This window comes from Mirounga leonina, unplaced genomic scaffold, assembly GCF_011800145.1.
Source record: "Mirounga leonina isolate KUSES-001 unplaced genomic scaffold, KU_Mleo_1.0 Mir_125, whole genome shotgun sequence".
Lineage (NCBI taxonomy): Eukaryota > Metazoa > Chordata > Mammalia > Carnivora > Phocidae > Mirounga > Mirounga leonina.
Window position 1 is genome coordinate 28,079,090 of NW_023270305.1, and position 22,294 is coordinate 28,101,383.

General features: G+C 37.1%; 1 protein-coding gene across 2 annotated transcripts in view; it reads right to left on the reverse strand.

The window, feature by feature from the left end:
* The window catches only part of NPHP1 (nephrocystin 1), a 54,661-nt gene that overhangs the window by 26,700 nt on the left and 5,667 nt on the right, over nucleotides 1-22,294 (reverse strand). The window contains exons 3-11 of one of the 2 annotated variants that reach the window (XM_035001028.1): nucleotides 20,089-20,149; nucleotides 18,916-19,040; nucleotides 14,059-14,293; nucleotides 13,652-13,753; nucleotides 10,141-10,235; nucleotides 9,772-9,814; nucleotides 8,798-8,882; nucleotides 7,365-7,459; nucleotides 5,402-5,530 (exon numbers count right to left, since the gene is read on the reverse strand). In XM_035001028.1, the coding sequence (XP_034856919.1) occupies nucleotides 5,402-5,530; nucleotides 7,365-7,459; nucleotides 8,798-8,882; nucleotides 9,772-9,814; nucleotides 10,141-10,235; nucleotides 13,652-13,753; nucleotides 14,059-14,293; nucleotides 18,916-19,040; nucleotides 20,089-20,149 (970 nt within the window). Of the gene's footprint in view, nucleotides 1-5,401; nucleotides 5,531-7,364; nucleotides 7,460-8,797; nucleotides 8,886-9,771; nucleotides 9,815-10,140; nucleotides 10,236-13,651; nucleotides 13,754-14,058; nucleotides 14,294-18,915; nucleotides 19,041-20,088; nucleotides 20,150-22,294 lie in introns of both variants that reach the window. The other variant, XM_035001026.1, reaches the window with a different exon arrangement.

The window sequence follows — 22,294 nt, forward strand, 5'->3', positions numbered from 1 at the left end:
ACAGCATGGTGTCAGAGGCCTGCTAAAGCGCAAGTTAAAATAAGATCCAGAAACTCCTAACACCCAAAATGTCCAAGATACAATAAAAAATCATACCATGATTTATCATACCATGAATCAGGAAAATCTCAACTTGAATGAGAAAAGACAATCAACAGACACCAACACTGAGATGACACAAATGTTGGAATTAACTGACAAGCATTTTAAAGTAGACACCAAAAAATACTTCAGTAAGCAACTACAGACGTGTCTGAAACAAATTTAAAATACAGAAATACAAAGTGTCAAGAAAGAAAAAAGGAAATCTCAACAAAAAAAGAGAAGATAAAATGAAGAACCTAGTGGAAATTCTAGAACTGAAAAATATAATAACCACAGTAAAAAACACACATGTGCACAAACACACACAACTCAATGGGGACTCAAATGCTGAATAAAAAAGAGAGAAAAGAAACAGTGAACTTGAAGATAGGAAAATATCTTTTCCTATCAGCACTCTGAACAACTAAGATAAAATCGATGGAAAAAAATAAACAGAGCCTCAGGAACCAGTGGGATTATAACAAAAGATCTCACATTCATGTCATCAGAGTGCCAGAAAAGTCTGGAGCTAGAAAAGTATTCAAGAAAATAATGGCTAAAATATCCCCTAATTTGGCAAAGGACACAAACCTACAGTTCAAGAAACTGAGCAAACCTTAAACAGGATAAATCCAAGAAACCCATGCCCAAGGACAAGTGCAAAAACTAAACACATATATCTTGAAAGCAGTGAGAAATAACACCTAGATTTACCAATAGGGGAACACCAATTCTAGTGACAGTGGATTTCCCATCAGAAACCACAGAAAGAAGTTGAACAAGATTTCTCAAGTGCTAAAAAAAAACAAACAACAGAATTCCCTATCTAGTGAAAATATTCTTCAGGAATGAAGGGGAAACAGACATTCTTGGATAAAGAAAAATGAAGAGAATCTGTAGCCAACAGAAAGAATGGTTAAAGGGAATTCTCTAAACAGAAAGGATATGATCTTTGAACATCAGGAAGGAAGGAAGAACAATGAAAAGAGTAAAAGTGAGAGTAAATACAACAGATATTCTCTTGAGTTTTCTAAATTATGCTTGATTGCTGAAGTAAATATAATTCTGTGTGATGTGGTTCTCAGTGCATGTAGAGTTTTAATAATAATGCTTTTTATTTGGAACTAGGGCAGCACTCTTAAGTAAATAGCAATGAATATTTGTGTAACTATTACATATCTTCTAAAACTTGTCAGTTGGAATCTGACATAAATTAGTTACATAAATTCACTTCTATTATTTTTAAATGAATCACTTCTATTATTCTGATATGTTATTTAAATAAAATCTCAATCTTTAGGTTCTCATATATGAGAACAGGAAGAGGTAAAGTGAAGTATCAAACCAGATCTGAGCAAAGAAGGCAATTGATCTTTTCTTGGTCACTGGTGACATCTACTGGCTTCTTAGTGGCAGTGGCTTTGTACAGGGTGTGTAGAAATGAGGGAGGATCACTAAAATCGCACAAGTACAGAAAAAAGAAAGGCACTGGGAGCCGAAAGTATACTCAGCATGAGCAAAGCTAAACCCACAAAGTCCTCCAAACCTGATCGGCTCTCGATGCTCCCTGTCTCACTGCATGTCACTGCCATTCACCCAGATTCGGGTCATGTTTGACACCCCACTCTTCCTCACCCACCATTTCCAAGCCATTACCAAATTGTGGTTTTTATGGTCTAAATATCCTTCTGGCCATAGTTCTCATCTCCATCTCTACTTCCTTAGTCTATGTTGTTAGCCTTATATCTCATCTAGCCACACTTAACATGTTCTATGTATGTTCTAAGTGCTTTACTGGTTATATTAACTCATTTCATCCTCACATGGACCCTAAGCGATATGTGCCAGATGACAAAGGGGAGAGAGCAAGGCCAAGTAATTTGGTCAGTGTCTTATATCAAGCTGGTGGAGCCAGGGTTAATCTGGGGCAAATGGCTCCAGATTTTGTTTTTTTGGAGATGACGTTGCTACCCTTTGACCACCACACTGTGCCATAGCCTCTAAATGGTCTACTCATGTCTCTCCTGGCCCCCCTTTTCTTCATCTCCAAAGAAGAGCCAGAGATATTCCTAAAGCATAAATCTAAACTATATCACTTCCTCCAATGACTTTCCCTGTTTTTAGGATAAAGACAAAACTCCCTTACATCATGGCTTACAGTGTCTTACACTGTGTTCCTTCCTAACATCTCCCATTTCATTCCATCCAACATTTCCTCTTGTTCGCTCCACTCGGCCACACTGGCCTTCCCCAAGGCCTTTCCCACTAAGGCCTTTGCCTGTGCTGCTCCTTTGGCCAGGTTCACACTTCCATTTTCCCTTTACCCTCTTAAGGTCGATTCATCCCTAGATCTCCACCCAAGCATCACCTTCTCAGGAGGGAGCTACGACTATCAATTTGAGAGTTCTTTTCTAATGTATCTAGTGCTGTAAATTTTTTTTTTTTTTTAAGATTTTATTTATTTATCTGACAGAGAGAGACACAGTGAGAGAGGGAACACAAGCAGGGGGAGTGGGAGAGGGAGAAGCAGGCTTCCCGCAGAGCAGGGAGCCCGATGCGGGGCTCGATCCCAGGACCCTGGGACCATGACCTGAGCCGAAGGCAGACACTTAATGACTAAGCCACCCAGGTGCCCCATAGTGCTGTAAATTTCTGTCTAAGCAATGCTTTATCAACATCCCACAAATTATGTGACACATTTTCATTTTTTGTTCAGCTCCAATTATTTTCTAATTTCCCTTGAAACTTCCTTTTAGTCCATGAATTTCCAAGTATTTAAGGATTTTTTTCAGTTATCTTCCTGTGACTGCTTTCTAATTCAATTCTATGTAATCAAAGACCATTCATTGTATGATTTCAATTCTTTTAAATTTGTTCAGGGCCACCTCTCTTGGCAAATGTTCCACATGCACTTGAAAGAATGAGTATTTTACTATTTTGGGGTCAACTGTTGTAAAAATGTTTATTAGATCTAGTTTGTTGATGGTGTTAATTCAGTTCTTTTATATACTTACTAATTTTCTGTCTGCTTGTCCCACAGATTACTGAGAGAGAAGTGTTAAAGTTTTCAGCTATAACTGGGGTTTTGCCTGTTTCTCTTTTCAGTTCTATCAAGTTTTACTTCATGTATTTTGAAGCTCTAATATTAGGTATATACATATTTAGAATTATTATGTCTTCTTGGTGAATTGTCTATTTTATCATGTAATGTGTCTCTTTATTCCTGCTAATTTTCCTTGTTCTGAATATTACTATCTTTTTTGAATTGTCTATCTTTTTCATCCCTCTCCTTTTAACCTGCCTATATTTATTATATTTAAGGTGGGTTTCTTATACATAGCATATAGTTGGATCTCTCTGTGTTTTTTTTTTTTTTAAAGATTTTATTTATTTATTTGACAGAGAGAGAGATAGCAAGAGCAGGAACACAAGCAGGGGGAGTGGGAGAGGGAGAAGCAGGCTTCCTGCCGAGCAGGGAGCCCGATGTGGGACTCGATCCCAGGACCCTGGGATCATGACCTGAGCCAAAGGCAGACGCTTAACAACTGAGCCACCCAGGCGTCCTCTCACTGTGGTTTTAACTTGCATTTCCCTGAGGACTTCTTATATGTTACATATATCTTTTTATGTCTCTTGGTTTTTGATATATTTGTTTAAGTGTCCGCTCAAGTCTTCTGCCAACTTAAAAAACTGAGTTATCTTTTTTTTCTTGGACATCCTTGATCTGTTCCTGATCTTTGGGGGAAAGTATTCAAAATTTCACCAGGAAGTATGATGATGTCAGCTTTAGCTTTCTCTTATTGCCCTTTACCAATTTGAGGAGGTTCCCTTCTGTTCCTACTCTGCTGAGAATTTTTTAAAAATCATGAATGGGTGTTGAAATTTGTCAAATGCTTTTTCTGTATCTTTTGAGATGATCACATGACTTTTCTACTTTAGTTCTGTTAATATGGCAAATTACAATGATCTATTTTCAAGTGTTAAATGTTGGTTACACAGGTGTGTACAACTGAATTCCTAAAATAAACTCCAATTAGTCATGATATATTATCCTTTTTATATATTGCTAGATTCAATTTGTTAATACTTTGTTTAGGATTTTAGTGTCACTATTCATGATGGATACTGGTCTTGTAATTTCTCTTTTTTGTAATGTCTTGTCATGTTTTGGTATCATGTTTTTCCTGGCCTTATAAAATGAGTTGGGAAGCATTTCCTCTTTATCTGTTCTTTGGAAGAGTTTATGTACTATTGCTATTATTTCTTGCTTAAATGTTTAGGGAAATTCACCAGTGAAGCCATATGGGCCTAGAGTTTTCTTTGTTGGAAGATTTTTAATTACATTTTCAATTTTTTTTAAACAGAGTTTACAACTTTCCTATTTCTTCTTATGTCAGTTTTGATAAATTATGATTTTCAAGGCATTTACCTATTTATCTACATTGTCAAATTTATTGGCATAAGGATGTTTATGATATCCCTTTATCATCCTTTTAATGTCTGTGGATCTGTGGTGAGATCTCCATTTTCATGTCAGATACTGATCATTTGTTTTCTTTTTCTCTTTTTCTCTTTTATCAGTGTTACTAGGCATTTTTCAATTTAGTAAACTTTTCAAAGGATAAACTTTTGCTTTTTTTGATTTTCTCTTTTGTTCATCTGTTTTCTATTTCATTAAATTCTACTCTTTTTTGGCATTTTAAATTTAGGTTTGTTTTGTTTAAGTTTAACGGTTTTTTTTTTCATTGAATTCCACTCTTATCTCTAATAGTTCCTCCATCTTACTTTCTTCTGGTTTAACTCACTCTTCCTTTTCTAGCCTCTTGAGTTGGTAGCTTAGATCACTGATTTTAAATCTTTCTTTTTGGCTCTTCAGTTAAAGCTACAAATTTCCAGCTAAGCACTGTATTTAAGCTGTATCTCACAAACAAATCAATTCTTTAAGAGTCATTTAGATTCTTTCATTTAGATTCTTTAGATTCTGTACACTCAAGACGTGAACTATATACAATACTAGAAGATAGGCATCAGTACCTTTTTTGTAAGTGAGAAATCTAAGGCTTTAGAGGAGTTAACTGTGATATATATATGAACATCATGCACTTAGCAACTGAAAGAGCCAGGAATTAAGCCTATGTCATCAGAACCCTTATGGTCTGCATTCTATCACATATTATTTTATACGTATACACACGCATACAGAGAGAGAGAGAGACAAAGACATAGACATACCCCAGGCAGTACATGTTTAATATGTGGCCTTAACAAAATATTTTTCCAGACTGATGTGAACTGATTTACTCCTCAGTAAGCTCACCTTATTACCATCAAATAGACAGAGGCGTACGTGTCTACTGAGAACCTGGATGCTCATTCCTGGAAGAGGAATCATTTTACAGCTCCAGAGGGTCAGAATGAATGAAACACGACTTGGTCTTGACCTAATCTGAGAGAAAAATTAGTTATAAAATAGGTTTATTTTATGGCTTATAAACAAATTCATTTTCAAAGCATCTTTTATAAATACTTAAAATGTACAGAGAATAAAAAAGGATGAAAAAAATTTACACATAAATATACACAAAAAAAGTTTCAATAGTCTGCTCAAATTAAAATAAAAAACTTAGGTAAATTTTCCATAAATCTTTGTATTTGAAATATTTGCATTTTGGGGATAAATACATAAAAATCATAATGAAAAAACAGTCAGTACAATCAGGTAAAATGAATGACCTGATTATGGAATCAATGCATTCCAGTTCATTCTTACATAATGTGGGTAAGTGTAGAAGGTCACCATAGCATAATAACCAATGACATCTGGCATTAATATGGAATCATGGCATTCTGGGTTCATTCTTATAGTTCATATATAATGTGGGTAAGTGTAGGTCACCATAGCATAATAACCAATGACAGCCGGCATTAATATTATCCATCTGGCTCCTCCTTGTTTAAATTCCAAGCATTTACCTACATTGCTCCTTGGCTTCTTATACAGATGTTTTGATGGCGAGAATGCACTGACCATTGGATAGCATTATTCAGTTTTACTTCACAAGTATAGTTCAGAAAGTCTATAAATAAATTGGCACTCTGGTTTCTTATTTAAAAACATCTTTGGGGCACCTGGGTGGCTCAGCCGTTAAGCGCCTGCCTTCGGCTCAGGTCATGATCCCAGGGTCCTGGGATCGAGCCCTGCATCGGGCTCCCTGCTCCGTGGGAAGCCTGCTTCTCCCTCTCCCACTCCCCCTGCTTGTGTTCCCTCTCTCGCTGTGTCTCTGTCAAATAAATAAAAAATCTTTTAAAAAATAAATAAATAAAAATAAAAACATCTTCAACTCAACATTCTGCTTTATGGTCATCGGCCTTTTCATTTAAAGACCTTATATCATTGAAAAAATGAGACAATATCTAACAGCTTGTCAACATTTTCAATTTAAGAAACGAGAGCTGAATATTTAGCTCTCTGGGTACAAGTTCATAAAACTGAATGCCATTTACTCAAGTACTAGTACACTAAACAGACAAAATACAACATCTTTGCTGACTTGCAATAAAAGATACTTCACACTAAGAAGGGTCCCAGGCAATGCTCGGATTGAGAGGGGAAAATTCTACACCACTTCTCCCCACAAAACCTGACCACACTGGGTCCTCTTATTTTTCCCTTGAGGCTCTGAGAGAGGAAGGGAGAAAAGGCAGAAGGTAAACAGGAAGGGGAGTGATGTGCTCTAATGTGGTTCATATCTGCTAAAAAGGAAGAGAGTAGAATTAAATATCAAGAGTATTTCCTACTTCAAGTACTCGGGATACCAGGAATCTTTTACTCTAAGCTCTCCCCAAAAAAGTATAATCATAAAGGACTTTCAACTTCCTCATTCCCACTTAATGAAAAAAAATGTTACTACTACTACTACTGATATTGGCTAATATTTACTGAGTTATCATGTACCAGACACTGTTCTAAGCCCTCCACACATACAATGTAATTCTCATAATAACCCTACGTTAGAAGTATTATTATCATTCCCTTTTTCACCGAGGCAAAGAATGAGTAAGAGAGATAACTAGTATTACTTCCTTTGTAACAATGGAAGAAGAGAGCGACACTTTCATTGTCTTAGCAATGAAATGATCACTGAGTGTTTAAAAATTAAAATACAGAAACAATGTTTTAATTTTCTAGAATGCATTAATCAATTTACATGCTATTTGTATACTTGCAACCATAACCAAATATGGAAAGGTATAATTCTGCTGATAGCAACCATACTCACAGTGCCTGTTTTAGCATCCCACATTAGATCTCTGAAGGCCAGTTGTGAAGTAGTGAGCTCTGGCTGTAAGAAGTAACTTGCTCGAAACTGATTCCCTGAAAAAACAATTTTTCCTTTATCTTCTTACAAAGAAAGGAATGAAATCCAAAGCCAAAAATGTATGATGTTATGTGACAAATTTAGGAAACAGACATCCAAAATGTCAAGCTGCTTACTAGGAACTTGCTTTCTAAAACATATATGCCAATAGAGACTTGTTTACCTGTAAGAATAACAGTAGAAAAAGTAAAAACAGAAGCACATAAGAGCTGATCTTAAAGCAGCTTTAAGAAAGATCTTAAAAACTTTTAGGCCAATAACGTGCCCTGTGATGAAGATGATCCATTCAAATATTTTTGTAAAATGCAGAAAATGTGTAAATACTCTTTAGAAAAATATATAATTATTAATTTTATTTCTTAAAACAAAACCATTATTATACTGTTTTCCCATACTTTATTATGAAGAATACTGATTACAAAATCATTTATTCATTTGAGAAATCATTTCTGAGTTCCCACTGTGTGCCAAGCACTCTGCTAGGACCTGCAAATACATATGTGAATCAGAGAAATACAGCCCCTGCCCTTATTAGTTTACAGTTAAGTGGGGGAAATAGTTTAAAAAAAATAAGTAGACGAGAGAATAAAATAATTATAAACTAACTTAGATCCATAAAGGGTGCTCAAGTGGAAGGGTGTTTTTCAAAGAGGACATCTCTGAGAAGATGGAATTCCCCTGGGATGCAAAGGATGAGAAGGAGATGGGCATTCAGAGAGGGCTGAGAAGAGCCTTCCTGGCCGAGGAACCTCAAAGCAGCCCTTCCACAGATAACTCAACAACTCAGGGTATATAGGAGATCCTCCCCCAACATTATTTCTCTTTAATGAGCTTATGAACAAATGTTGTTAAGTACAGAGAAATCCAAGAACAAATAAGAAAACGGAAATGCAAATGGATAATAATTCTTCAGAAAAATCTTTCTGTGAAGAAAGGGAGAGAAAGGGAGGCTTTGGCTAACGTGGGATAGGGTGAGAGGAGCTAGGTCTTAAAGGTATCAGGCATGCTGGTAGACTGATGAGGGCAGGAGCCGGTGCAGGGAAGGGGTGGTGGTGGGCTGAAGATACACAAAAGGACTCATAATTAGAAGAGTCATATTTTTTGAAATAAAGCAAAGGGGCTAGAAGCCAGAGCACAGGTAAACAGACTGGAATCTAAGAGGATCAGGGATCCTTCCTCCACTGTCATAGGAAAAATGAAGGAAATGAGGAGTACCAAAAAGATGTGATATTCAACATCTTTTTAAACATCTTATTTTGGCTAAAACAATACCATTAGACATAAAGCCTGACTGCTTAACTCTAAGCTTGTGGTGGCTCAAAGACACCTGTTACCTTCCTCCAGAAGCTGGAAGAGTGTGGAAGGCCGAAACCCTGCAGGAATAGCTCCCATTGTGGTCAACACATCAACAGTGTTTATCTGCTGAAGACAGTAAAGACAAAACTGAGTTGCTTGTTTTCATTCATGTTTCCTCACCTCCATGATACTTTCTCTTATCACTATAGCAACTATGACCCAGAAAAGGAAATCACAAACACAGACTTTAGTGGACAAATACAGCAGTTTAACCTCAAATTCCAGAGGATGCCATCCATCACTGAATCCTCGTTATCTCCCAAGAACCTAAGCCCCATGCAATACCCGGTGAGCAGAGCTCTGTGCTCCAGACCAGGTGCTTCCTGCACATCTTTCATCAAAACGTCCTGACCCCGGTCCCACTCTACGATGTACTGCCACGTAACAGATGAGTTAACATCAGAACCTGATATGCACTGAAGAATTCATGGCTTTTTTGTATATGTGTACATACACACACATACATACATATGAGCACATCCATGTAAGCGATAAGTAGGGTAAGACATCAGAAAGGGTATTGACTGAACTATTAATGGTGATTAGTTATGGGAGGGAAGGAGTGGATTTTCATTTTGTTATGTAACTCTTTTAAATGATAGGAATATGGATAATTTCTTACTTTTTTGAGCTTTTTGGAATTTTTCATATTAACTGAATTTAACATCAGCCTTTATCCAAATGGTAGAAAATTCAGGCAGAATCAGTAAGAGATAGTTGCAAGTCCTCAAATCTACTCTTCTTACAGAAAAGGCCTAAGGAGAAATATTACTTGGAGCATAGGCTTATTAAGCCAGAACCGTATGTTTTATACTCTGTACATTCCATGCCCTGTACCCTGTTTAAGATCCGATGTTATCTTCCAAAGTCTCCATCCTGTTTTGAATCTGCACTCTAACAGAACTGTTAGGTAACAAAACATGACATCATTAACAGAACAGGTGATACCAACCTCTGAAATAGCTTTTCGGACAGCACTCCAGTGAGAATCAGTTCTGGAGGGCACAAAATAGCAAGGTGAGTGCACAGACAGTTCAGACAGCTCATGCTTATTGACTCAACTAGGGAGCGTCTTCAATCAAAGAACAAAGTATTTAATTGTCAATAAGTTCTAAAAACTTAAAAGTCTCTAAATGAAACCAAGAAAGGATAGTATCATGTACTAAAAATAATCACGAAATTAAAGTAGTACTGATCTTTAAGCAAATAGTAACTCAAACTGCAAGTTGTTTCCCTTTCAAAAATTCTTCAATTATTTACAACAGTAAAAATAAACAAAAAGTTTCTTAAACTCACTCTGATATCCTCTCACACCTTTTACCTTTGTTTAACTTCTTCCCCTTCTGCTGTTTGGTCCCCCACCTCTACATCTTCTTCGCTGCCTTCACTTGAGTCTTGGCCTTCTTTATCATAGGGCTGAAAAATTATTGAAATATGAAGTGCTTTTTACCTAATGCAAAAATCAACCAATAAAAATACTTTCAGAAAGGCTCAACTATAGGTGGGAATGTACACGATGGGTATATCAGAAATCAGTGGGAAAAAGATTTCAACATATTGTCAATAACTTCACTATTTGAAAAATTTACAAGGATAGAGGTAGAGAGCAAGTTTAATCAAGATAAATTCCAAGCAGAATTTATTTCAATAAATAAAAAAAGAAAGTAGAAATAAAAGAAGTTAGAAGTGTTAAAGTGTTTAGAAAAGTGTTAGAAGAAAAGTGTTAGAAGAAAATAATGTTGAGATGGGGAAGTCCTTTCCAATTTTAGTACCAAAATGAAAAATCATGGACACATTGACAGACTTAGCAACATAAAAAATAAACACGGTTCAAAGTCAAAAAAGAAAATACCTGTCACAGATTTCCAAGGGTTAATACCCTTATCCTGAAAATATTACAATACTCTTATAAATCAATACAATTAAAAAAAAAAGTCTCGGGCGCCTGGGTGGCTCAGTTGGTTAAGCGACTGCCTTCAGCTCAGGTCATGATCCCAGGGTCCTGGGATCGAGCCCCGCATCGGGCTCCCTGCTTGGCGGGAAGCCTGCTTCTCCCTCTCCCACTCCCCCTGCTTGTGTTCCCTCTCATGCTGTCTCTCTCTCTCTCCCTGTCAATTAAATAAATAAATAAAATCTTTAAAAAAAAAAAAAGTCTCTTAGAAAAATAGTCAAAAGAACTGAAAAGGCAATTTACAAAGAAGACATAGAAATGATTATAAAGTATATGAAATGATGCTCAACCTTTTTAGCAGTACAATGAAGGCAAATAAAAACAATAATGGGCCTCTTTTTGCCTACCACACTGGCAAAAGGATGGATGGCAGCCATCCGTGGCACATGTATGGGGAAAAAGTATTCTCAGATGCTGGGGATGAGGGAACAAATAAGCATGACTTTTCTGAAAGGCAAAATGGCAAACTAAATCAAAATATAAAGGTGTAAACCTTTGAACCAGCAATGAACACCTAGGAATTTATCTGAGGGGAATAAATCAGACAAATCTACAAAGATGTCTGTGCAGACTGATTACAACACAGGTTGTTGGTTGTCTACCACCTAAACTCCACCTTTTTTCTTTTTCTTTTTTTTTAATTTTATTTAATTTTTTGACAGAGAGAGACACAGCAAGAGAGGGAACACAAGCAGGGGGAGTGGGGGAGGGAGAATCAGGCTTCCCGCTGAGCAGGGAGCCTGATGCGGGACTCGATCCCAGAACCCTGGGATCATGACCTGAGCCGAAGGCAGACACTTAACAACTGAGCCACCCAGGCGCCCCTCCACCTCTTCTTTTCTAACAGAATCCCTGATTTTAGCAATGAGCAGCTAAAAGTCTACATTTTCCAAATCCTCTTTGCAGCTAGGTGTTAACAACAGACTCAATTCTGATCAAGGAGATATCATTGGAAGGTTTTTTGTAAATTCCAGGAAACCATCTTAAAAAGACAGCAGGTCATGCCTTTTGGCTTCTTATTCCCCTTTCTTCTTTTGCTTCTTGGAATCATTAAAATATCTAGCAGCCAATTTACCTATCTCTTAGATAACCTTTGGAAGACTTGCATCTCACTTAAGTACAGAGTGAAATATTAGATGGGGCCTTCACATTCCTTTCATTGCCTACCTCCACACTTCTTCCATGCACGAGACAAATATGCTTCTACCTTATTTAAGCCACCATTTGGGGGGATCTTTTGTATCTCACAGTGGAAGCTAACTGTAGCTCCGTGCAACATAATCTGTAGTTCTTACAGGTTGGAAACATGTCCATCTACATGAAATTGGAATACTATGCTACCAATGAAAAAGATGATTCAAACCTGAACTGTGCAATATAGCAGCCACTCGCCACGTGTGGCTACGGACACTTGAAGTGAGACTATTTCAAACTGAGATGTGCTATTTTGGTGTAAAATATACACTGGAATTTGAAGACTTGGTATGAAAAAAAAGAAAAAAATTTTTTAATATTGATTACAGGCTGAAATGATAATATTTTGATATATTAGATAATATATATTATTAAAAATGTCACCTGTTTTTTTTTCCTTTTTTCAAATGCATGTTGTATAATAAAAAATATATATATATTTAGTTTTTATTCCCAGTTCTTGGCAAGAGTTCCTAAAACCCTTGGAACTTCCTGAGTGATAGGAGTGTCTTATGTTATTCATAACAAGCCCCTTTCAACCAGACTTGAGTTTATGCTAATGAGGTGATAGGGTGGGGGTGGGGCGCAGGCTGCCAGAGGGACCAGCCATGTGATTAGAGGGTTAGAACTTTCAGGGCACCACCACTACCACCCTCCTCACCTTCAGCGAGGATAAAGGAGCAGGAAACTGAATTCAGTCACCAATGGCCAATCACTTATTCAATCATGCCTATATAACAATACATCCATACAAACCTCTAAAAGACAGGGTTTTGGGAGCCTTGTAGGTTGGTAACCACATAGAAGGCTGTGCTGGGTGGGAGGGTGGCCCCAGAGAGGGCATGGAAGATCCAGGTCCCACTCTTTCCATTTCCCAATACCTTGCCCTATCCATGCCTTCCATTTGGCTGTTCCTGAGCTGTAGCCTTTATAATAAACTGGTAAACACAGGTAAGGTCACCTGAGTTCTGGGAGTCCCTCGATCAAATGATCAAACCTGAGGAGGCATGTGGGAACTGAATTTATAGCTGGTCACTCAGAAGTACAGGTGGTCCATGGAACTTGGGACTGGCATCTGAATTAGGGTGGCTCCGGGGGTAAGCCCTTAACTTGACAGGTCTACGCTAACTCCAGGAGTTAGTGTCATAATTGAATTGAATTGTTGGACACCTGATTGGTTTCAGAAAACTGGTGTGGAAAATAACATGTATCTGGTGTTAGAAAAAAATCACACAATTAAGTGTTAGAAGTGGTGTCAGAAAAAAAGACATCTCAGTGTGGTTATGAGATAATTATAAATGCATTTACAGTTTACAGTTTGTGGTTTAATATACGATCGTATATTAGTGAAAGTTAACTGTGGTTTCGTTTGACAACCAACAATAAACTATTAATTTTTATGATCAGCATTAATCCACAAAGCACTTTGTGTCATAACATTCTAGGCCTCACCTGCATAACAGCACTTCACAGATCCCCAGGACTGTTAACACACAAGATTTTCCCCATGCCCTGTCCCTCTAAAATTAAAGTAAATTCTATATCTCAAGTCATTCACTAGTCAATTGATCAAAGAATACAGCTTAACGTTTTATTAAAAATGAAGACAAGTTTTGAAAAAAAATTTTTTTTAATGGAAAAAGTCTTCAAAGGAGAAAAAGGGAAAGAATAAACAATAAAGACTAACCTCCACGTAGGTTCTGGGAATGAGACCTTTGTTTCCTTTGGCATTCTTAGCTATCCACCAGCCATCAGGTTTTTTTTCAATTATAAGGAGAATTTCCCCTTTCTTAAATCAAAACAAAGTAAAACATTTTAAATGAAAGTTGACCCTAAATTAGAAATTATCAACACTGAAACTATTTTCAAAAATAAAATAGCATTTAATTTCACCATTCTCCTACCAGATAACTTTGATAACATAATTTCACAGGATTACTGTCTATAAATCATAATTTTTACTTATTTTATTAAAAGAGATTGAGTCTTTAAAAACAATACCAGGAACATGTAATATAGGCATATAGCTAGAGTTTTCTTATTCTTTCAGGTGTGCAAACTTATCCTTAGGTTAGGTTCTAGTCTTGTTTCTACCTTAAATGTAAGATCCCCAGCTTGCTGAGCAGTAAAATCTCCAATGGCAATGTATTCTTTACTTGTTGCCTGGTGGTGGGATTCATTTTCCTGTTTCTCTTCCTCTTCCTCTTCTGTTTCTTCTTCCTCCCCACCACTTTCTTCACGCTCTTCTTCATCATCATCATCTTCTTCTTCTTCTTCATCTTCACCAGCAGAATCATCATCTTCTTCTCTTTCAGTAGGTGCCCCGATTCTGTGAAAAATAGTTCTATAAGGATCACTTGAAATAACATATAAGAACAGATCAAGTAACGAGGACAGCTTCTACATACAGAAGATCCTACCCGTATTTGGAGCTGGGCAAATAAAGGAAATAAGGAGAAAGCACAACTCATGGTTTCTACCATCTAGGGAACAATATGTGACTTGAGGGACTGAGTGGTGAAGGAGTTAATACATCTGAGTCATGTATGGGACACGGCAGAGCACGCACGGGACTTGAGGCCATGGGACATGTATTCAAGTCTTGGATTCATCCATCCATTCAGCAAATGCTGCTTGAGCACTGTAATACAGTGGTTAGAGCACGGACTCTGAGTTTCCATTCGGGCTCTGTCCTCTCTTTGCTGAGTGACCTTGCATAGGTTTCTTTTAAGCTTTCCATTTCTCATTGGTAAAGTGACGGTAATAATAGAACCTGCCTCACAGGACTGTCATGAAGATTACATGAGTTACAAATCTGCAGAGGGTTTAGAACAGTGCCTGCCCACCAACAGTTTTTAATAGAAGTCAGCTATGATGATGATAATGATGTATGTCAGGTCCATGTCAAACACAGTGGATATCAAACCTGGTAAATCAGGTAAACAATTCCCTGTCCTCAAGGAGCTTACAGTGAGACAATCTAGAAAATGGGTAATTACAATATAGTTCGATAGGTACATTAGAGGTATACACAGGATACTAAGGAAACACACAGAAGGACACTTAACCTACACTGTATGGGTGGGGGTCGGAAAAGGCTTAGAGGGGCGCCTGGGTGGCTCAGTTGGTTAAGCGACTGCCTTCGGCTCAGGTCATGATCCTGGAGTCCCGGGATCAAGTCCCACATCGGGCTCCCTGCTCAGCGGGGAGTCTGCTTCTCCCTCTGACCCTCTTCCCTCTCGTGCTTTCTGTCTCTCATTCTCTCTCTCTCAAAAAAATAAATAAAATCCTTTTAAAAAAAAAAAAGAAAAGGCTTAGAATTAGGTCTGGAGGGATGACTTGGAATTAATGAATTAAAAAGGAAATAGAAAGGAGGCGGAGGGAGTGGAGAAAGGAGGCTCAAGTTGAGGGAACCTCAAGTAGCTCACGAATGGTAGGACAAGGCTTGAAGAAATGAGTAAGAAAGAGATGAGGCTGAAAAGAGGTGAGCAGAATGCAACCCATGTGAGCTTGCTTTCTAACACAGTCTCTAAGAATGAAGAGAAGGTCATGATCTCATCTGTACTTTGAAAAGATGACCGGGCTACAATGTGGGGAACACATTGGAAAAAGGGCTAGAGGCAAAGGTGGCTGTTAAAGTGAAACAAGACAAGAGTATGAACTAAATAATAAAAAAAAAAACTAGCATTAGGATGAAGAGAAAGACGTTTGTGAAGGTATTAAGGAGGTACAATGGAAGGTGAGGGAAGAGAGAAGAATTAAAATAATACTAGTTTGGATGAGTCACTAAATCTCTCTGAGCTTTATTTGTCATTCAACACTTAGCAAAGTCATCAAACGTTTCCTGGGCACCTACTGTGTGACAGACAGTATGTGCTTGGGATACGACAATGAGCAAAACAGAGATCTTTGCTCTCCTAAAGCTTACATTAGAGAAGCTTATCTTAAAAATAGGGATAACAATATATTTAGACTGATGCAAATGAAACTTGCTAAATATAAAACCAGCCAATTATGAGATATTCTCCAGAATAAAGAGTACTGGGTTCCCTTGGTTTAAAATATTTGTAGGATACCCTCATACCACAGTGACCTAAACATAAACAGTAACTTAACAAAATTTTTACACCATAAAAATAAAAACCCATAAAATATGTCATATTGATTTTCCAAGTGCCCCTTTCCTTTTTTAGGAGATCTTTTGCACTTATTTTATGAGTCAATTATTCTAAAATGTTGCCAAGGATAATGGGAATTTGACATGATTATTCATGGTTCTTCTTCATTGTGTTAAGAGTGAATTTTAATTACTGATTTTTGGATGTTAAACTAACCTTGTGTCCTGGAATAAATTCCACTTAGTCATGCTGTATTGTCATTTTGAAATGATACTGGATTCTGTTTGCTAATATTTTATATTGGGTTTGTTCATGTGTTCATGAGGGCCTTGCTATTTTTCTTATAATATTCTTGTCAGGTTTTGATATCTAAAGCTCATAAAATGATTTGGGATATGTTCTTCTATTCTCTATAAAGATTCTGTAATACTCGTATTATTTCTTTTTTTTTAAATGTTTGCAGCAATTCATCAGTGAAGCCACCTGAGAGTTTATTCTGTAGGAAGGTTTTTAATCACACATTCAACTTCTTTAGTAGATATTTTAGCAGGACTATTAAGATTCTCTCTTCACCTTGTGTCGAGTACCTTTTATTTTTCAAGGAAATTATTTTATCTAGATTTTCAAATGTCTTGGCATAAAGTTGTTCATAATATTTTCACAGCATCCTTTTAATTTCTATAGGATCTGTAGTGATTAGTTTTCATCCCTGTTTTCTTGTTGTTGTTTTCCTTTCTCTTTCTCTTTTCTTGATCAGTCTTGCTAGGGATTTATCCATTTAATTAATTCTTCCAAAGAACCAACTTTTGGCTTTATTGATATTATCTACTATGTCTTTTTATTATTTATTGTTTTCTGCTCTTATTTCTATTATTTCCTCCTATCTACTTGCCTTGGATTTAATCTCTTGTTCTTTTTGTTTTCTTAAGTTAGAAACTTCAATAACTGATACTCAACTTTTCTTCTTTTCTAAGGTATACACTTAAAGCTATAAATTTTGTTAGCTGCCATTTCTCTGCTTGATTCCTCCTTATCCATCCAAGCTATACATCTTTTCCAACAAATTCTTTAACAAGTTGAAAACAGCTGTTTTATAGTTCTTGTTTGCTAATTTTCACATTTGGATCATCTGAGCTTCTACTGGTTATTTTTTCTCTTTATTATATGACATTTTCCACCTCTTTGAATCTATATATTGAATCAAACTGAGAAACTTCTCAGTCATTGTTTCATCAGATATTTTATAGCTGGAGAATGTTCATTTTCTACATTTGAATGTTCTTAAAATACTCCACTTTTTTCCATTTCATCCATCTTTGCTTCTTTTAACATATTAATCATTATTTAGAAGTCCTTGTCAGCTAATTGTATTATCTAGTTCAGATCTAAGTCTGCTTTTATTGACTATCTTATTATTTAGTTGCTGATTATTTACTTACCCCTGCTCTTTTGTACTTCCAGTAATTCTCTTATTAGTGGATATTATGGATGAGACATTTAGAGATTTTGGATTATGTCATCTTCCTTTATAGTGTTGAATTTTACTCTGTTATACAGTTAAATTATCATGTTCCTGTTAAGGTCTGGTTTTAGGCTTGGACAAGATCTACTTTAGTCTTGTCTTTATTTCAAGATCACAGTTCTTAGTATTAGGGTATTTTCATTACTCCTAATAACAGCAGTGACAATGACAGCATGACTAAGGCCTTCTGTGATCTCCACTAAATGCCTGAAGCATTCACCAAAGTCTCTTTATTCTAACTGGGTACAAACGCCAGTATTTCTCCAGGATTGCATAACTTCCAGAATCTTTTAAGCTCTCAGTCTCCTAGAAGGTACTTTCTGCCAGTGCTTCTGGAATCATGCTGTGTAGCCCAGGAGTCTATTCAGATTTCTGTAGTTGTCTCTTGCAACTCCTTTCTCTCTCCCAGAAGTCCCAATGGCTTTGGGAACTCCAAAATTTGACCTCTGCCTCCTGAGCTCAGTGATACTGCTGCTCCCTGTTTAGGATGCACCTTCCTGTACCACAGCCCATAAATTTTCCCCAGGGAGAGGATCTGGGTGAATGTAGAACTCAAGTTCCTTTGTTATCCTGTATTAAGGCCATCAGCCCTGCTTGGCTGATGCTCAGTGACTTCGACCAGCTGTTTTATATATTTTGTCCAGATTTTATAGCTGTTTATGGTAGGAAGGTTAAGTCCCAAACCAGCTACATTGTCATTCTCGGTAGTGGAAATCAGTGGAAATTCTAGAATCCTTGCATCTACATCCTTTAACATTTTTCCCAGGATAGTGTAAAAGTACGTGAACAGCACTTGAAGAGTCTAAATAGTTAATTTTTTTCCTTTTTGCTTTCCACAAATTGGGTTTGTTTATACCATCAAGTTTTCTTTCCACTTTGCAAAGGCTGTTATTAACATCCACTACAGCAGACAATGCATACTTCTGCCTCTAATTTTTAAAGAATATTTATGAAAGAAGGACGCAAATAGACAATCCAAATAATTTCTTTTTATGTAACAACACTGACATTAGAAGCATCATCCTTATTTTCTAACACTTGTTTATTTAGCTATTCAGATCGCTTTTTTGTTTCCCCAACTAGATTTTAAATTACCTAAGGGCAGATAATGACATTATGACTTTCACTTCTTCACATCTTTTATAGGATCTAAGACTTTCTACTATACACAATAAATAAATGTCAACTGATTATACTTGTTATCACCATTTGTTTATATCTATACTCTTAATATGTCTTTATTCTGAGTCAAACATTAAAATTGTTGGTGACATTATATCTGAGAGAAAGAAAGTAAGGAAAGAAGCATACTCAGTTATATTTTCTCTACTTATGGACACGGCAAGTTCCTGCAGTTGGTGGGTAAGCTTATCCAAAAGACTGTGCTCCTCCTCTTTTTTCTGATTATAGTTCCCGACAGGAGCAGGTTCATCAGCCTATGAGAGAATATAAGTATATTTCACTGAAAAATTTATTTCAGTTTCTTATTATATTTATTTTAGAAGGAAAAAAATACTCCAGTAAGTTCTAGAAGATAAAGTAAATGTCAACATGAGACTAGGCTACCTTAGAGAAATAAGATTAAAAGAAAGGTAGATTATTATATTGAAATGTAACCCAAATGAAGAAATAAATAAAATTATACTACTTGGTTTTTTGTTTGTTTTCTTGTTAGCTATTCCAGACCCTCTATAGTCCGTAAGAGATAGGTTCCAGACAGAAGATAGGCTTTGGAGTCAAAAAGACAGGTGCCAATCCCAAGTTCTGCCACTTTTTGGGAGTGGGACATTAAGAAAGCTGCTTCACCTTTGGGAGACTCAGCTTCCTCACCTGTGAAACAGGATAATTAGATTTCAAATTTAGGGTCAGCCTGCCTCCTAAATTCAAGAGTTTTGTGTCACTGAAATTGGGAAGAGATGCTCAGAATGTGGGTAGGGAGATGACTTTTAGATGCCTTCCACTTTAAATGCTCTGTCAATCTCTGGCCCTGGACACTTAGCTGAAGCTCAGGCTCATGCTAACAGGGAAAATCCTGAAGGAACTTCCAAGAGTAAATTCTAGTTCCTCCTATTTCTGCAGAGTCACTGACATTAGAGCTGCCATGTGATACAAGAAGCTTCTTCACCACTTACTCAGGGCCCGATTATGTACTCTCCCCACAGTGTAATGAAAATCAAAACAACTCTAAACTGTAAAACAGAAAACTTACACAATGTAAAATTAAAAATAACTTCCTGGACTTTCTGGGTCCTCAATGCTGGGTAAGTTCACCAAAGCTGAACTTTTCTCAGCATTTAGAGGCCTGGCTTTTCTGCTCCAAAGCACACACTCAGTAAGCCAGTCGGGCAAGTCGGCACTGATCACAGTTAGACTTCACCACCATTAAGCAAACCCGGGAACTCACCCACTCTAATGAATTCCTACGTAATGAAAACATCTGTGTAAAAACAGGTTTTCTGTAATATCATTAACCATAATACTTACTTTGTTTAATTTTTGAAGAGCATTTTTATTTTCATCTATTGCCTGTTTTAATTGGAAACATCTAAATTTTCAAAAGAAAGAAAAAAATATTAATTTTTCTGTTGTCAGGCTAGAAAGTTGTTTTAAAAAATCATACATAAGTCTTTAAGCTGGCAAGGCAATTAGTTATTCTATGAATGATGTTAAAAAGTTCACCTGTAACTGCTTTTCCACCCACCAGCTTGGGTGATCCTCACATGCTCTAAGGTACACAGGTATGACAGCCAACCTTCAGAAAGCTTAAGTGACTCTGAGTTTCAGTTTCCTATCTCTAAAATAAGGAAAGCACTGGACTTCAAAATGCTTCTTCAGCTCTAAAATTCCATAAACCCAGGACCTAGCCCAGAAGACACCCTTAAGGACGATAATGACAAAGTGCACCATGCAGAACGCATAATGCTAGGCACTTTGCAAGTGCCACCTCATTTGAGCCTCACACCAACTCTCACTCCGGCAGAAGGAAGGTGAGGTTCTAAGAAGGGGTCACAGTTGTTCAGTGGTGGAGAAACATGTGAAGACAGAGTTTAGGGTTCTACAGCTGGCCTCTTCCCACCTCAGCACATTCCCCTTTTAAGCTTGGCCTATCTAGATGGATACAGTGTTTTAATTATTCCAACAACAGTTCATATAATGTAGCTTAAGTCTTAGACCCCAGTAAGAAGTATAAAAATGACTGAAAATGGGCTACATCTAATAATGACAGTTATCAAAATTCAAATGCTCTCTAAAAAAAAGAACCTGTGAGAATCAATATTTTTATGCCGTTGGTGTAATTTTTTTATTGTAATACTGTAATATTGACCTGCAAGAGTCAATATTTTTTATGCCGTTTGAGTAATTTTTTTTCTTACAGAAACTAGTGAAATAAAGTAGCAAAAAGGGGGACAAAAATCTTTTGTGAAAGAGGCAGAAAAGAAGGGAAAATAGCAAACTGTGGCTGACCCTGCTAGTCACTTATCCAAAAGCCCTTCCACCACCTGCGTCTATGCTGACAAGGTCAGCCCCCCATTGACACCGACACTGACAGGGCTCAGAATCCACTGTGGGTGGGGTCGGTGTGTGGCCCAGTGCTGGCCGACAAAACATGAAAGAAATATGTTGGGTACTGCCTCCCATTTTATCCTCCCTGGTGCAGCATGTGAAGAATCCTTCACCCTTTCTGCTTTTAGATACGGACACCTGAGGACTCTGTAAAGGTGAGAGGAGCCATCACAGCTAGATGAGGATGACAGAGCACAGGGACAGCAAGGGCTGGTCTTGAGGACATCACGAGCCACTTATCCACCCTGGGAGAACCTACTTCCAGACCTTTTGTGGAATGAGACTGACTGTAGAGACACTAGCTTTAACAGGTGCCTTGAAGAATCCTAACTGAAACTAGACTCAAAAATTTCACTTAAGAGCCAGAGTAGAAAACTATGAAACAAATTATTTATTATAATGACCCCCTTCATATCTATAAAATTATTAAACTCCTCATATTTTCAGATATTTTAAGATTTCTGCATCAGGATAAAAACTCAAGCACACATTCATCTTCACCACCTCCTGAAACCCCACAAAAAATGATTAAAACATTTTAAAAGGTATTAAACCCTGAATGTAGGACAATGAAAGAGAGACCACCTGTCAACAAGATATTTCAACAAATTTCTGGGGCGCCTGAGTGGCTCAGTCGTTAAGCGTCTGCCTTCGGCTCAGGTCATGATCCCAGGGTCCTGGGATCGAGCCCCGCATCGGGCTTCCTGCTCAGCGGGAAGCCTGCTTCTCCCTCTCCCACTCCCTCTGCTTGTGTTCCCTCTTTCACTTTGTCTCTTTCTGTCAAATAAATAAATAAAAAATCTTTAAAAAAAAAAAGATGTATTTCAACAAATTTCTGCTGCATGGAAAAAAGGTGGAAGCATGTTCTTCTATAAAGAGAGGAAGAAGCCCCTAAGAGGAACAAGATCTGCCAGGCAGAGAACACCATGATTTGGGTCAGCAGGTAGGAAGGACTGGGGAGGGAGGGGTAATGAATGTGTGCCTAAGGGAATATATTATGAAGTTCTACAGATGAAGACAACGACAATGGCTGGGATTTGCTTTATATATTATGTTATGTTATGTTATGTTATGTTATGTTATATTATATTATATTATATTATATTATATTATATTATATTATATT